Source organism: Salvelinus fontinalis, chromosome 3, assembly GCF_029448725.1.
Source record: "Salvelinus fontinalis isolate EN_2023a chromosome 3, ASM2944872v1, whole genome shotgun sequence".
NCBI lineage: Eukaryota > Metazoa > Chordata > Actinopteri > Salmoniformes > Salmonidae > Salvelinus > Salvelinus fontinalis.
This window is the reverse complement of record NC_074667.1, coordinates 78,094,298-78,109,997: the sequence shown is the minus strand read 5'-3', so window position 1 is coordinate 78,109,997 and position 15,700 is coordinate 78,094,298. Positions and strand designations below refer to the sequence as shown.

Sequence of the window (15,700 nt, the reverse complement as noted above, 5' to 3'; positions counted from 1 at the left end):
TATTGCAGTGTTTATACTGTATTAAAATGCAATACCACCTACTAGGATACCTTTGAGAACAAAACCTCAGGTCAAATCTCAAGTGGCATCCTTATCCCTATATAGTGCACTACTTTTCCCCACAGCTCTGGGTCAAAAGTAGCGCACTTCTTAAGGAATAGGGTGCCATTAGGGACGAAGACCTCGATCACAGACCATGTGCATCTAGAAGTGTACAGATAGATCACTAGAGCATGCTTGTAATATAGTATGTATGGGTTGGATTGTATTTCCTGTCCAAATGCAGATGTCAGTCAGAGCATGAGGCTCAGATCAAATGGACTTATCACCCATAGAAACAGAATCTAAAGGGGTTCTAGTTCTATGACATCACCACCACTCACCAATGACCTATCTATCCATCTCTATGGAAACTATCCAACTCTACAGCAACAGATGAGTTTGTTCCTAACTAGTTACCTGGCAACTAGTTAGTTTCCTGTCAACTAAGGATGCATCCCGATTCTCCACCCTTCCCTAAATGTGCACTTGTTCATTTCCCTTCATGTATTGAAAAGGAAAGGACTGGTGTAAGAAAGATGGGGGAACCACCATCGACCAGACCAATTTTTTGTTTTGATCCATAGGGAGGAGTGTGGAAGTGTAAACTGGGGCAGAACTATAGAGGCCCATGTTTGAACAGCCTCCATTAAATCCTCTGTAGCATTGAGGATTCCACTCCGACTTCGCAGTCTACTCTATCGGGATGACTCAGCAGGTTCCATTCGATAAGCTATAAAATGGCAGCTCCTTAATATATTAAGGTTTTATAGTGTTTATTTTGAATGTTCTGATCTCAGAATGTATTCTGTCCCATCAAGTCAAGCATTAACTTCATTAACTACTAGGTCTTATGCTGAATGACATCCAGACAGATGTCATTAAACAGATAAATAATTCATTGTTTTGTTGCCAATACAGCAAAGATCAATGCCCTCTGGTGACAGGAGAAATAGAGGGTCATTCTTGTATGTTTCCAAATTTGCTTTGGTCCCAGATCTGTTTGTTAGTATTGTCTTACAAACTCCAATGGTCATTGTCAGGAACACCAATGTTTGGCAAGAGCGTTATAAACAGATCTGGGATCAGGCTCGTTTCCGTAATGCTGAATCAAAAACAGACTCCTCCTTTATGAAAAAGAAATGTTTGTTTTATATTGCATTATGTATTGTATCTGTGTACAATAAATATATTTAAGAAACAAATTAAGAAATAATAAAAATAAAAAAAACTCACTGTTCAAAAACTGCCAATGTTTCAGTGTTGGTTATTAATGCAGAATGATTTTTATAGAAGCGTAGCAGGGACCAGTCCAGATAACAGAATGCATAGAGTAGAATATAGTTCATTGTGAAATGGAAATAACCTTTATGAAATATATTTACTATAATCCCCCCCCACACACACACACACACACACAATGAAGCAACACAAAGACCTAGATCTTGTAGTTTGAGCATTTCACATCTTTATTTCTGTAGTTTATTTTAACAATGTGGTGGCACCCAGGTCTACAGTCTTTCCAAAAAACGTGCACAAAAGATTTATTTCCTGCAAATAATAAAAAATAAATTCTGACTTCAGCAAAGAGCAGGAAACTAGTGTTAACCAATTTAAAACACCCGTTTCTTTGTCTCAGTTTCAGCTTAATAACGATCATCCATAATATCTTAGTTTCTCTCCTCACACTTAGACACACACGCCTGTCATTATTCAGGATTCGATCCCCTTTGGTAGTTAAAAAAAAATATTTCCTCCATTTAAAACAAATATTGCAACCTTTTTTTTGTGGTATTATCTAAAAAAAAAATAAAAAAAATAAAGAGAGGATCGTCCTCTCTGCTTCCTAGCCCTCGAGCAGAACCCCCAACAACCTTCCGACCCCCAGCAATATAGTCGGCGCCCCAAATGGCACCCTCATTACGTTAATAGTGCACTACATAGGAACTAGTGTGCAATTGGGATACATCCTGAACATATGACACGGGGTAAAAGGGAAGATAGAAAAATAGGAATGACAAGTAAACAAAAAATAAAGGTTAAGGTGAAATGTGTTTGTACGCGGGTTTTAAAGTATTTTCCATTAATGCAATAGCCACGTCTTCTAGTACTGTTAGAGATATGTCATACCCAAAATACCAGCAGTGATGACAGCACAAGCTCCATGTTTCCCCCTTTGGTGACAAACATTAAACCAAGGTGAGTTTTTGCAGATATTCAATGGATAAAATGACTAGGGGGGGAGGGGGTTTAAATATGCAGGGGAAAAAACAGTCAATCTATTTTTATTTTAGAGACTTTTATTTTTAAAAGAAAAAAAATCAAACTTTTACAGAATTAAACCTTGAGATTATTCTCCTCTATCTAGTCTTGTGTGACAGTTTAAAGACAGACAAGGAGAGCTTTCATTCCCCAAAAAATACAATTATCTAAGAATAAATCATTAAAAATGTCAACAGGGGCTCAAAGGGACTTAAAAACCAAATAGTTTTCTTCATAAAAACAATGAATGCAGATAAACAAATTATATATATATTTTTTTAAATGGGTGGGTGGTGTGATTTTTAAACGATAAAATAAAAATAAAAAGGTTAAACTATGTTGGATAGTTGCTTTGACGCCTTTAAAGGAGAGAGCTGAGTGATGGAGCGATGAGTGGTAGAAGGTAAAATGTGGAGGGGGGTTAGTGCAGATCACATCAGAGCCTGTTCTATCAGTTGGTCGCCAGTCCTGTTGCTTCAGATGAGAGCCTGGAGAGAGACACACATTGAGAGATCGAAGGGGGAGAGAATAAGCCAAGCTGTGTGTTTCAGATCAGACACGATAAAACCTTTTTACAATTTAAAACTTTTACAAACTCACCAAAGCTTCTTACAATTCACAATGCAGAACATGAACCCAATAACAACAAACCCCTCTGTTGATTAAAATACAAAAATCAGCTGAGAGGATACCATTTCCTTGACATCACATCCTAAGTGCTAACAATTCATTCAACTTCTTTCCTGTACTCTGAATTGTTGTCGCTGACTTCTGCCCAGTACTAAAGGATTGTAAAGCAGCGGTGAGCAACAGTTGAGCTGGCCATGCAGTAGGTCTATGGCTCGATTCACTCATTCTAAACTACTTCAGTTACGAAGACATCAATTTCCTGAAGTCGTAGAGGTCCAATGACCCAAAATGAGGGTGATTTAAATTAGATAACATATGATACCCGAGGATTAACTATCAAAGTGAGATCATTACACCCAACGAGACTACTTGAACATCAAACATGTTACACTAAATGTGTTAAATCAAGGATATCAGCATTATAATAAACAGTTTACAACAAATGTAACTAGCTACCACACGTATTACCCAGGTATGGCAAAGTTCATATTCCGATCTTTTCCTCAGAATAAATGAAATCCAGTTTGAGATCTCAATATAAAGAGGACATGAAAGGTGTTACCTGAGCTTACAGCAAGAAGAGAAAACCAACCAGACCATTTGTGTCAATAAGTGAGTCAGTCTGAGAACAGAGTGTCCATGCTGATGCAGTGTCTTTAGATAGAAAGACCAGGGACTCAAGAGTCCTTTGGTGAAGGTGACAAACCAAGCAGTGGGACCCACAACACATGGGGACGAGATCTCAGGCCACATCTGGGCATTTAGCTTTTTTTAAATTAAGTGTGGCGTTATCATTTTATTTTTTGACTTTAAAGTTAAGAAGCGTGATGCACAGCCAGGTACAACAGTAGAGCGAGACCCAGTACAGACAATACTAAGCTTGACTACATCCCAAACAGCACACTATTCCGCATAGGGCCCTGGTCAAAAGTAGAGCACTATACAGGAAATAGAGTGTCATTGGGACATACTTAATGTCTGTAGTGTTAGTAAGGGGAAAGCCTTCGCCTCTTAGACTTGGAACCCAGCTCTGGGGAGAGCTTTGGCTCGGGATTGGCTGAGTGGAGGGCCAGGAGGGGGAGGGGCTTAAGACTGAGCAGACTGGAGACACAGGGGATAGTAGGGGAGTCAGAGGAGGGAGTGCCTGGAGGAACCAACAAGGACAGAGAGATGGAGGAAGGGGGCGCCAAACAGGAGGAAGAAGAGGAGGAGGAGGAGGAAGCAGTAGAGGAAGTGGCAGCAGGAGAGGAGGTGGTAGTAGTGGAGAGAAGAGGAGGGCAGAGGAGGCTGGTGCTGAGGGTCTGTTCGGGGTTCGAGGAGGAGGGTTTAGAGGACTCTACGCTGTAGAAACAACAGAGACAAGGAAAAAGAGGGACAGTCGGGACAGGTTACAGGGGAGAGGCTGGTGAGTATGAAGGGGGGAGGGGGGGGACAGTCGGGACAGGTTACAGGGGAGGCTGGTGAGTATGAAGGGGGGAGGGGGGGACAGTCGGGACAGGTTACAGGGGAGGCTGGTGAGTATGAAGGGGGGAGGGGGGGACAGTCGGGACGGGTTACAGGGGAGGCTGGTGAGTATGAAGGGGGGGAGGGACAGACTGACAGTCAGGGGAAAGAGAGGGAAACAGACCAACAGTCAGGGAGGGGGATGAGGGGGGTGAGAGTCTGATAGACAAGGCAAAAGGACAACTAGGCATTGCAGCCGTCAGTGAGTACACGGGAAGATGACATCATTAGAAGTCTGACTCATGTTTCTAGAAACAGTGTGCGTGTTCGAGACAGACAAGGTTGCAGCCGGACTGCACAGAGTCGCTGATCTACAAATCACCTCGAATCCCAAATAGCTACTCATTATGTGATCAAGATTAATGATTTATGTTCACTGTCTTGTTTAAAACTGATGCCCTCAAAACACACTGAACTATTCAGCAGAGAGCCAGTACAATAACAGGACATGATATAGAGGTTGGTGTTGGGAGGTTAGGCAGTCAGTCGAACACAAACACATTGTACTGTATTGCTGGGAGGCGCCCAAATGTCAACGGCCCAAGTACAGTGGTGCGGGGTGGTGGGTTGGTACCAGAAAGGGCATGGTAGAATACTGGGAGAGCTGCAGGCTTCTGTTCCAACCCAACTCTGTGTTTGTTAGTGTTGGGCCGGATCAAAAGCCTGCTCCGCCAACCAAGACCAGAAAATAAAAGTCAAGAATGTGCCAGAACCCAAAGTCCACCGGTTGGAGGAGTCCAGGAATCAGGAGGGAACATGCAGGAAGTCCTCCAACAGGGAAACCTACATCCTAGGAATTTTGGGAACGTTTCTGGAATTTTGCAACGGCCAAGTCGATCTATCCCTGACTCTAGGACAACAGATTGGTATTTGATCTGTGATGTTGTGTCTGACCTGGCGTTGATGAGGTACTCTGCCAGGCTGATGGAGGCAGCAGAACCAGTGATGGTGACCTGTCTGTCTGCGGAGCCCTCCACGGGGTTGGCGATCTTTATCTGGGCACCCGACATCTGACGGATCTCATTGATCTTAGAACCCTGGCGACCAATTATGCAGCCAATCAACTGGAGGGAGGGGAGGAACAGGAAATCAGTTAAGCCAATAAACTAGACGGGGGGGGGGGGGGGTGGACAGGAACTCAGTTAGGCCAATCAACTAGAGGGGGGGGAACAGGATATCAGTAAAGCCAATCAACTAGAGGGGGGTTTAAGCCAATCAACTAGAGGGAGGGGGGAACAGGAAATCAGTTAAGCCAATCAACTAGGGGGGGGGGGGGGGGGGGGGGGCAGGAAATCAGTTAAGCCAATCAACTAGAGGGAGGGGGGGAACAGGAAATCAGTTAAGCCAAACAACTAGAGGGAGGGGAGGAACAGGAAATCAGTTAAGACAATCAACTAGAAAGAGAGAGAAAACCAGGAAGTCAATTAAGCCAATCAACTAGAATGGATTTGATTGATAGTTTGAACTGTCCAACCACTTGATTGAAATGGGCAGGTCAGAGTCGTCACTGTGGAAATACTTACATCATTTGGAATGGTCATCTCATGGGAGCTAGTTTGGGCAGAAGCATCCATCCCTCCTAAATCAACAAGCCAAAAATACAGAAATGTATAAATAAACACAATCAGGACCAAGAGGAACACGGTACTGTTCATTATATTTAAACACCATTATTGTGGGGGCATGTTCATTATATTTAAACACCATTATTGTGGGGGCATGTTCATTATATTTAAACACCATTATTGTGGGGGCATGTTCATTATATTTAAACACCATTATTGTGGGGGCATGTTCATTATATTTAAACACCATTATTGTGGGGGCATGTTCATTATATTTAAACACCATTATTGTGGGGGCATGTTCATTATATTTAAACACCATTATTGTGGGGGCATGTTCATTATATTTAAACACCATTATTGTGGGGGCATGTTCATTATATTTAAACACCATTATTGTGGGGGCATGTTCATTATATTTAAACACCATTATTGTGGGGGCATGTTCATTATATTTAAACACCATTATTGTGGTGGCATGTTCATTATATTTAAACACCATTTTTGTGGGGGTATGTTCATTGAAACAAAATGTTAAAAACATCAGCTGAAGCCTTCGTCAAGGAGTTTGTTTCTATCAGGGTGACACACTAACGATGCCCTGACAGTCAAAACATTTTGTCTTTCACGCCTGTTGCCGCCATTAATCAAAATAAAATAAAAAAGTAAAAAATATTTTAGCATCAAATATCTGAGTAAAGCCCACTGTTGATCTCATTATGGTCCAAACACACCAGTTCTGAGTGCAGTGGTTTACAAAACCGTTTAACTTTATTTCTACAAACGCTTGTGTCGTCAAGTCCCTAGTACCTTGGAACCCCGGGTTGCTGGGGCCCATGGGAAAGGGGCTCTGCTGCATGGCCAGCTGATGAAGCTTGGTGAGCTGTGGAGAGATAGAGGAAGACTGTGAGGGCAAGAGATGGGGGCAGGGAGGAGAGAAACGGGAAAGAGACGAGACAAGAAGCACGGTCAGTACAGAAACCATTTCATTCATTCATCATTTAGACATGTATAACAGTAGATAAGGTGGTGCTCATTAGGTACCAATTGGCATGAAACGGGGACAAGAGGAACACCTACGTGAGAACACTGTTCATTGACTAAAGCTCAGCGTTCAACACCATAGTGCCCTCCAAGCTCATCACTACGCTAAGGACCCTGGGACGGAACACTTCCCTCTGCAACTGGATCCTGGACTTCCTGACGTGTCCAATAAGAAATGCTAATTTACTATTGGCAAAACCTTTTGTTGCAATGCATGACATGTCCGAATGAACAAGAGCCAGTTGTCTTGACCAGTTAGCTCATCTTATCCTCAAACTGTTGCTCTAAAATGGACGATTGTTGCATGGCTTGGGGAATCTTTCTTCGTTCTATTCATTTATACCCCATGGTCTTTCCAGTGCAGCTCAGGAGAACTCGAGACTCCGTTTGGAAAGGTTTCTTGCAGTCTTCTGACGGATGGATAGGACAGAACATATGTTGTGCATCTCTCCTGGGCCCCGACCAAAACCAACCAGGCATAATCAACACAGTATCACCGAGGCCGTAATACAAGACTCATCCTGAACTAACAATCCTAAACCCATAGTGATATGCCGAGGAGGTGCGTTGTCAATACACCAGCAAAACTGAAAATACACTTGATGGTAGAGAGGATAGGTAGAGTAGGTCAGGGAACATGTCAGAGGACAGGTAGAGTAGAGGAGGACATGGTAGGTCAGGGAGGATAGGGAACAGTGAGAGTAGAGGACATGGTAGGTCAGGGAGGATAGGGAACAGTGAGAGTAGAGGACATGGTAGGTCAGGGAACAGTGAGAGTAGAGGACATGGTAAGTCAGGGAGGATAGGGAACAGTGAGAGTAGAGGACATGGTAGGTCAGGGAGGATAGGGAACAGTGAGAGTAGAGGACATGGTAAGTCAGGGAGGATAGGGAACATGGTAGGTCAGGGAGGATAGGGAACAGTGAGAGTAGAGCACATGGTAGGTCAGGGAGGATAGGGAACAGTGAGAGTAGAGGACATGGTAGGTCAGGGAGGATAGGCAACAGTGAGAGTAGAGGACATGGTAGGTCAGGGAGGATAGGGAACAGTGAGAGTAGAGGACATGGTAAGTCAGGGAGGATAGGGAACAGTGAGAGTAGAGGACATGGTAGGTCAGGGAGGATAGGGAACAGTGAGAGTAGAGGACATGGTAGGTCAGGGAGGATAGGGAACAGTGAGAGTAGAGGACAAGTTAGGTCAGGGAGGATAGGGAACAGTGAGAGTAGAGGACATGGTAGGTCAGGGAGGATAGGGAACAGTGAGAGTAGAGGACATGGTAGGTCAGGGAGGATAGGGAACAGTGAGAGTAGAGGACATGGTAGGTCAGGGAGGATAGGGAACAGTGAGAGTAGAGGACATGGTAAGTCAGGGAGGATAGGGAACAGTGAGAGTAGAGGACATGGTAAGTCAGGGAGGATAGGGAACAGTGAGAGTAGAGGACATGGTAGGTCAGGGAGGATAGGGAACAGTGAGAGTAGAGGACATGGTAGGTCAGGGAGGATAGGGAACAGTGAGAGTAGAGGACATGGTAGGTCAGGGAGGATAGGGAACAGTGAGAGTAGAGGACATGGTAAGTCAGGGAGGATAGGGAACAGTGAGAGTAGAGGACATGGTAAGTCAGGGAGGATAGGGAACAGTGAGAGTAGAGGACATGGTAGGTCAGGGAGGATAGGGAACAGTGAGAGTAGAGGACATGGTAAGTCAGGGAGGATAGGGAACAGTGAGAGTAGAGCACATGGTAGGTCAGGGAGGATAGGGAACAGTGAGAGTAGAGGACATGGTAAGTCAGGGAGGATAGGGAACAGTGAGAGTAGAGGACATGGTAAGTCAGGGAGGATAGGGAACAGTGAGAGTAGAGGACATGGTAGGTCAGGGAGGATAGGGAACAGTGAGAGTAGAGGACATGGTAGGTCAGGGAGGATAGGGAACAGTGAGAGTAGAGGACATGGTAAGTCAGGGAGGATAGGGAACAGTGAGAGTAGAGCACATGGTAGGTCAGGGAGGATAGGGAACAGTGAGAGTAGAGGACATGGTAAGTCAGGGAGGATAGGGAACAGTGAGAGTAGAGGACATGGTAAGTCAGGGAGGATAGGGAACAGTGAGAGTAGAGGACATGGTAGGTCAGGGAGGATAGGGAACAGTGAGAGTAGAGGACATGGTAGGTCAGGGAGGATAGGGAACAGTGAGAGTAGAGGACATGGTAGGTCAGGGAGGATAGGGAACAGTGAGAGTAGAGGACATGGTAAGTCAGGGAGGATAGGGAACAGTGAGAGTAGAGGACATGGTAAGTCAGGGAGGATAGGGAACAGTGAGAGTAGAGGACATGGTAGGTCAGGGAGGATAGGGAACAGTGAGAGTAGAGGACATGGTAAGTCAGGGAGGATAGGGAACAGTGAGAGTAGAGGACATGGTAAGTCAGGGAGGATAGGGAACAGTGAGAGTAGAGGACATGGTAGGTCAGGGAGGATAGGGAACAGTGAGTAGAGGACATGGTAGGTCAGGGAGGATAGGGAACAGTGAGAGTAGAGGACATGGTAGGTCAGGGAGGATAGGGAACAGTGAGAGTAGAGGACATGGTAGGTCAGGGAACAGTGAGAGTAGAGGACATGGTAGGTCAGGGAGGATAGGGAACAGTGAGAGTAGAGGACATGGTAAGTCAGGGAGGATAGGGAACAGTGAGAGTAGAGGACATGGTAAGTCAGGGAGGATAGGGAACAGTGAGAGTAGAGGACATGGTAGGTCAGGGAACAGTGAGAGTAGAGGACATGGTAGGTCAGGGAGGATAGGGAACAGTGAGAGTAGAGGACATGGTAGGTCAGGGAGGATATGGAACAGTGAGAGTAGAGGACATGGTAAGTCAGGGAGGATAGGGAACAGTGAGAGTAGAGGACATGGTAGGTCAGGGAGGATAGGGAACAGTGGGAGTAGAGGACATGGTAGGTCAGGGAGGATAAGGATACAGGAAGCATCAATGGAAAGGTGACAACAGAACAGCACTTACGTCTGGCTGGGGTATGGCATGTTGTCCTTGAACTGCATACGCCTGAAACAACAACAATGTGTTCACAGCCATTCCATCAACATCTTGACACACACACACACACACACACACACACACAGCGTCCCAAATGGAACACTACTCATTTCAGTGCACAACTACAAATCAAACTTTATTAGTCACATGCGCCGAATACAACAGGTGTAGACCTTACAGTGAAATTCTTACTTACAAGACCCTAACCAACAACGCAGTTTAAGAATAAGAAATAAAAGTAACAAGTAATTAAAGAGCAGCAGTAAATAACAATAGTGAGACTATATACAGGGGGGTACCGGTACAGTGTCAATGTGTGGGGGCACCGGTTAGTTGAGGTAGTATGGACATGTAGGTAGAGTTAATTAAAGTGACTATGCGTAGGTGTAAAAGAGGGGCAATGCAAATAGTCTGGGTGGCCATTTGATTATATGTTCAGGAGTCTTATGGCTTGGGGGTAGAAGCTGTTTAAAAGCCTTTTGGACCTAGACTTGGCGCTCCGGTACCGCTTGCCGTGCGGTAGCAGACAACAGATTATAGGGCTCCGTGGATCCTAATCAAAAGTATTGAACTACAGAGAATAGGGTGCAGTTTGGGAAACTCACATACTACTACCACCACCATCTTTCTTCTCTAAACAACCCCCCCCCCCCCCCCAGTCCCCTTTCAAGCACCAGGAGGTTGATCAAATGATTTTATTTTTTATCAAACATACCTGTCCTCCGGCAAAGATGACAGGGGATCCTGAAGGTTTGGGTCGGTATGGGATGGTGACCCCCTTAGGGGGAGACTGTAGGACACACAAGAGGAGAGAATGAGAATGGGTTTAATTCAACAAATACATTCAAAACTTTTGTAGAATTGAGCAAGAGATACTATTACCAATGAGAATGCAAAGTGTAATTTCTCAATGAAGAAAGTGTGTATTTACGATGAATTAAATAGATGATCTGAGGATATTACTTACACTTACCTCGAGCATAACTACACAGATCTGCTTGACACACTCGATAATGGACTGGGGCGTCCCTGCGATAGTGATGGCCCGTTCTGTAGAGTTAGGAAGCATGTCGCCTGCCACCTGTACCTGAGCACCTGTCGACTAGAGAGGACAGATAGAGAACAGAGAGGACAGAGAGAGAGAATGAGAGGACAGAGAGAGTATAGAAAGAGAGAGGACAGAGAGAGAGGACAGAGAGAGAGGACAGAGAGAGAGAGAGAACAGAAAGGAGAGAGAGAGAGGACAGAGAGAAAGAGGACAGAGAGAAAGAGGACAGAGAGAGAGAGGACAGAGAGAGAGAGGACAGAGAGGCAGGTTGACTGGTCGGGACCTCATTTGCCACAATGTGCAAATAGCCTTGTAAGTTCAACAAAATTGTCTTATTGATTTTTGCCTTTTCACCTCCAGGTATGATACTTTCCCCAGACTTTGTTGTTGTTATGTTACTGATGGCTCCTCTAGTGGATAGAAACCAGAGCAGAGCTCTCTCCCTCCACCCACCGGGGTTACTGGGAGAATGAATTGAATGCCTAAAGACTTCAGCTAGGCAGTGAATAGGTCACATAAGAGTTCAAACATTTTACTTACTATAATCTGTAGCTGTTTTCGATTACTTTAATATCTCTTTAAAATGTATTATACAAATATAATTTATGTATGGCATTGATCATTTCCTCACAATTAAAAATTGAGATTCTATATCGATTGTGTTTCAAGTGATGATCAACAGGGGTCAGTTGTTGGATTCCATTCTACATAGTCCTTTACGGTCTACTGCCAACGGTCTATTGCCAACGGTCTATTGCCAACGGTCTACTGCCAACGGTCTACTGCCAACGGTCTACTGCCAACGGTCTACTGCCAACGGTCTACTGCCAACGGTCTACTGCCCACCTCTCTGATCTCTTTGATCTTGCAGCCTCCCTTGCCGATGAGGGAGCCACACTGACTGGCTGGCACCACGATGCGTAGGGTGACCGGGGGCTTGCTGGTGGCCGTGCTGTTCGTCATAGAGCTGCTGATGTCCTGGGAGACAAAAGGGGGAGATTAAGTAATAATTATATATTTTTCATTTCTCTCCAGCTCCACTTTTAACCTCAATGGCTGATGGATGTGAGGTGTTCAGTCACTGAGGAACTATAACTTGAAATACAAAAACAGATCGTTAAAAACATTTTATATTAACTTCCATTTTTCTTAAAAGAGTAGCTGAACACGTCTCCAGTCTGTTCATCTATCCTGCACCTTGGCTGGACTGAGGAAGCAACATCATATTTCCTACAGACGTCATAATGACAAATGAACAGTCAGTCCGATCTAGTACAGTGTTATCACAAGTTACCTCTTCCAGCTTTTCGATGATCATGGAGAATGCTTTGAAGATGGCGGTGGTGGGGCCTGCCAGAGTGATGATCCTCTCAGGACAGTTCCCCTCTGAGATGTTGATGCGAGCCCCGCTCTGGAACACCACGGGGGAGGAGAGGAGAAATTAGGCAATTAGGAAAATACTTTCTAGCGGCAGCAACTGCACAAACAAAAAACGTGTGTGTGTGCTTCTCACCTCTTCTCTCATCTTCTTCACAGATTCACCTTTCTTGCCAATGATGCTTCCGACTTCCTAAAAGAGATAAACAGATGAATTTAATAAAATCATTCAAATCAAAGTGTATTTGTCACATGCGCCAAATACAACAGGTGTAGTAGACCTTATGCTTACTTACAAGCCCTTAACCAACAATGCAGTTAGGTAAAAAAATTAAATAGGTATTCAGTAAACAATAGATACGTAAAGATTTTTTTTAATGTAAAATGACAGTGAAAATAACAATGTGGAGGCTATATACAGGTGGTACTGGTACAGAGTCAATGTGGAGGCTATATACAGGTGGTACTGGTACAGAGTCAATGTGGAGGCTATATACAGGGGGTACCGGTACAGAGTCAATGTGGAGGCTATATACAGGGGGTACCGGTACAGAGTCAATGTGGAGGCTATATACAGGGGGTACCGGTACAGAGTCAATGTGGAGGCTATATACAGGTGGTACCGGTACTGAGTCAATGTGGAGGCTATATACAGGTGGTACCGGTACTGAGTCAATGTGGAGGCTATATACAGGTGGTACCGGTACTGAGTCAACGTGGAGGCTATATACAGGGGGTACCGGTACTGAGTCAATGTGGAGGCTATATACAGGCGGTACCAGTACAGAGTCAATGTGGAGGCTATATACAGGGGGTACCGGTACTGAGTCAATGTGGAGGCTATATACAGGTGGTACCGGTACCGAGTCAACGTGGAGGCTATATACAGGGGGTACCGGTACAGAGTCAATGTGGAGGCTATATACAGGTGGTACCAATACAGAGTCAATGTGGAGGGGGCACCAGTTAGTCGAGCTAATTGAGGTATTATGTACATGTAGGTATAGTTAAAGTGACAACGCATATATGATAAACAGAGAGTTGCAGCGTAAAAGAGGAGTTGGTGGGGGGGGTTTGGTAATGTGAAAAGGGCACGTGGACCATTAATAGCAGTGGTTTGGTGAACCATGCTTAAATGGGTAACCTGGTCTGAGAGTCGAAGACTTGTGTTTGCTCCCCGAGCTTAATGTCTAAGAGGCTTTAGCTCAGTGGGCCAAAACATTCTAGTTACACCCTACTGTCACCTGCTCTGGGAGGTCGCACACAGTGCCGTGCAACAGCAATCTAATGGTCATGGTGACATTGCCTTTATCTCTGTGGGCTAACGCTCAGTCACACCTTCTGTGGGCGGTCACTCACCTTGCCGTGCATCAGCAATCGAATGGTGAGGGTGACATTGAGTCCTCCTTCAATCACACCGGAGTCCATAACTAGTACTGGATGGGAGAAGCTGTCGCCGAAGGGTCACAACTGAGGGTCTTTGGTCACAAAGATGGGATCTGGAGGTCAGACAAGAGAACAGTAAGACATTTTAGAATAGTGCTTGGAGATGAAGAGTTAGGAGAGTATAGGGCTGAGGGACAAGCGGGAGAACAATTGAGTATAGAATGTGAGATCAGTGAACTGAATAGCTGGGTTTTGGTTTTTACCCAACAGCCTTTGTACACTAACACCAAATAGCTAGCTAGCTTGCTATTGATCTCAATAAACTTGATAGCATACTACTGTTTACAAGAGGGTTTATTAAACTATGGGTCGGAAACACAAAGTGGGCACTGGGCATGTAAGAGGTGGGGCACGAGTTACATCTATAAATCACGCGCCATTTATTTTTTACATTTGGGTCATCGGAGGACGTTACATTTTTCAATTGGGTCTCTAAATTAAATAATTTAAGGACCCCCCTGGTTTACAAGTAGGCTGCTGAAACCATCCAAATAATGCCAGGTTTCTTTCAGCCACAGCTGCTTTTAGATCTAAACGGATCGCCGTAATTGTAAGAGGGGAAATAAATACATTTGCAAAAACAAGAATGTAATCAAGTATCTCAACTCCATGGTAGTATCGTGTGGAGTTGAGATATGATTGGCAAACAAGAATGGGGCCTTCTAGTGTGAGGTTGTTGTACGCATGATTATTATTTGTACTGTATCATGATTCATGCACCGTAACTTGCATTTAGACTAAAAGTAACAATCTAACTTCGTTAGAGTGGTCATCGTAGCAATGATTCATGTTCACGTGTATCTTTAAGTTTGCTAGTAACTTAGCACATTGCCGGCTACCTACATAAGAGATACATTTCGCTAGCTAGCATGTCAGGCTAACTAACAAGCTGGTTCATGGTCCCCAAGAGTGAATCCCGAGCGAAACAAACTTGCTGTTCAAGTTCGTGAATTAATAGACAATGTGTCCGATTACTTGGCTGCAATGAATTCAATTTCACTCATAAATAGCTGCATGCGGTTGAGTCTTACCGGCCGGCGCCCTCCATGCTAGCTTTATGACCTAGCATAGCATACTAATTGGGTGGCTAGCATCCGTGTGTGGAGCATGTGGAGCGATATCGTATGAATGACTGTCCACTTGACATTCACGCTAGCAATTTTTCAAGAATATACATCGGTTTCATATTGGCTACACACACCCTAACACTGATCATTTACAAATAAACACGCGTAAATAGCAGCCAAATGACTGATAAATAAGCTCGTGCTGGCTTTATTATGAGCTGCGTGCAAGTACTGCGGCCTGGCAAATCCACGTGAAGCCTGGCTGTGCGTGCTACCAGCTAGCAAGATGCGGTGTGCGTTTCTTTTAGATTTTATTGCACACATATATAGATATTAAATGTTCTTACCTGATCCGTGTTTTGAGATGTGTTGTCGGGGGGAGGGTGGGGTAGAAGGGGAGAGGTTCGGGAGGGTAGAAACCCAGGGGAGAGTTTTAAAAGGATTCGGGGAAGAGGGAAGAGTGATAGCGTGAGATCGGGCGCTCCACTGCTTTACACAAAGACAACAGAACTAAAACGTCTGAACTTCCCCCTTTCACCGAACCCTCCCACAGCCACGATAAACCCGCCTATCTGGTTACGATGAAACAAACTGCGCACAAAGTTACAGTAGGTAATAGTAAATGTGACGTTCCAAAGCTATGCATGTTGCAATTAGCTGTTACAATGTAACAAACTACTCGATA

The 15,700-nt window shown here is 44.5% G+C and overlaps 1 protein-coding gene across 12 annotated transcripts; it reads right to left on the bottom strand.

Moving 5' to 3' along the window:
• Positions 1 to 1,482: 1,482 nt before the first annotated feature.
• LOC129851511 (poly(rC)-binding protein 2) lies at positions 1,483 to 15,682 on the bottom strand. 12 transcript variants are annotated; one of them, XM_055918122.1, is made up of 12 exons: positions 15,363 to 15,552; positions 13,862 to 14,001; positions 12,639 to 12,695; positions 12,420 to 12,536; positions 11,972 to 12,103; positions 11,045 to 11,179; positions 10,793 to 10,867; positions 10,045 to 10,086; positions 6,811 to 6,903; positions 5,958 to 6,020; positions 5,329 to 5,498; positions 1,483 to 2,789 (listed from the first exon to the last, which is right to left on the bottom strand). In XM_055918122.1, the coding sequence occupies exons 2-12, from the start codon at positions 13,928 to 13,930 to the stop codon at positions 2,753 to 2,755; spliced, it is 990 nt and encodes a 329-aa protein (XP_055774097.1). In that variant the 5' UTR covers positions 13,931 to 14,001; positions 15,363 to 15,552; the 3' UTR covers positions 1,483 to 2,752. The 12 variants fall into 12 exon arrangements, with proteins under 12 accessions (XP_055774097.1, XP_055774102.1, XP_055774099.1 ...); XM_055918127.1 differs by having other exon boundaries at positions 6,811 to 6,882; positions 15,363 to 15,550; XM_055918124.1 differs by having other exon boundaries at positions 5,958 to 6,013; positions 6,810 to 6,903; positions 15,363 to 15,544.
• Between the last annotated feature and the right edge of the window lie 18 nt (positions 15,683 to 15,700).

Coding starts and splice junctions, on each gene's coding strand:
- LOC129851511 (XM_055918115.1), bottom strand. CDS start 13,930: ATGGACTCCGGTGTGATTGAAGGAGGACTCAATGTCACCCTCACCATT. Junction 5,499..5,957: donor AGATGACCATTCCAAATGAT/GTAAGTATTTCC, acceptor CCCTCCCTCCAG/TTGATTGGCTGCATAATTGG. Junction 4,273..5,328: donor GAGTACCTCATCAACGCCAG/GTCAGACACAAC, acceptor TTGTTTCTACAG/CGTAGAGTCCTCTAAACCCT.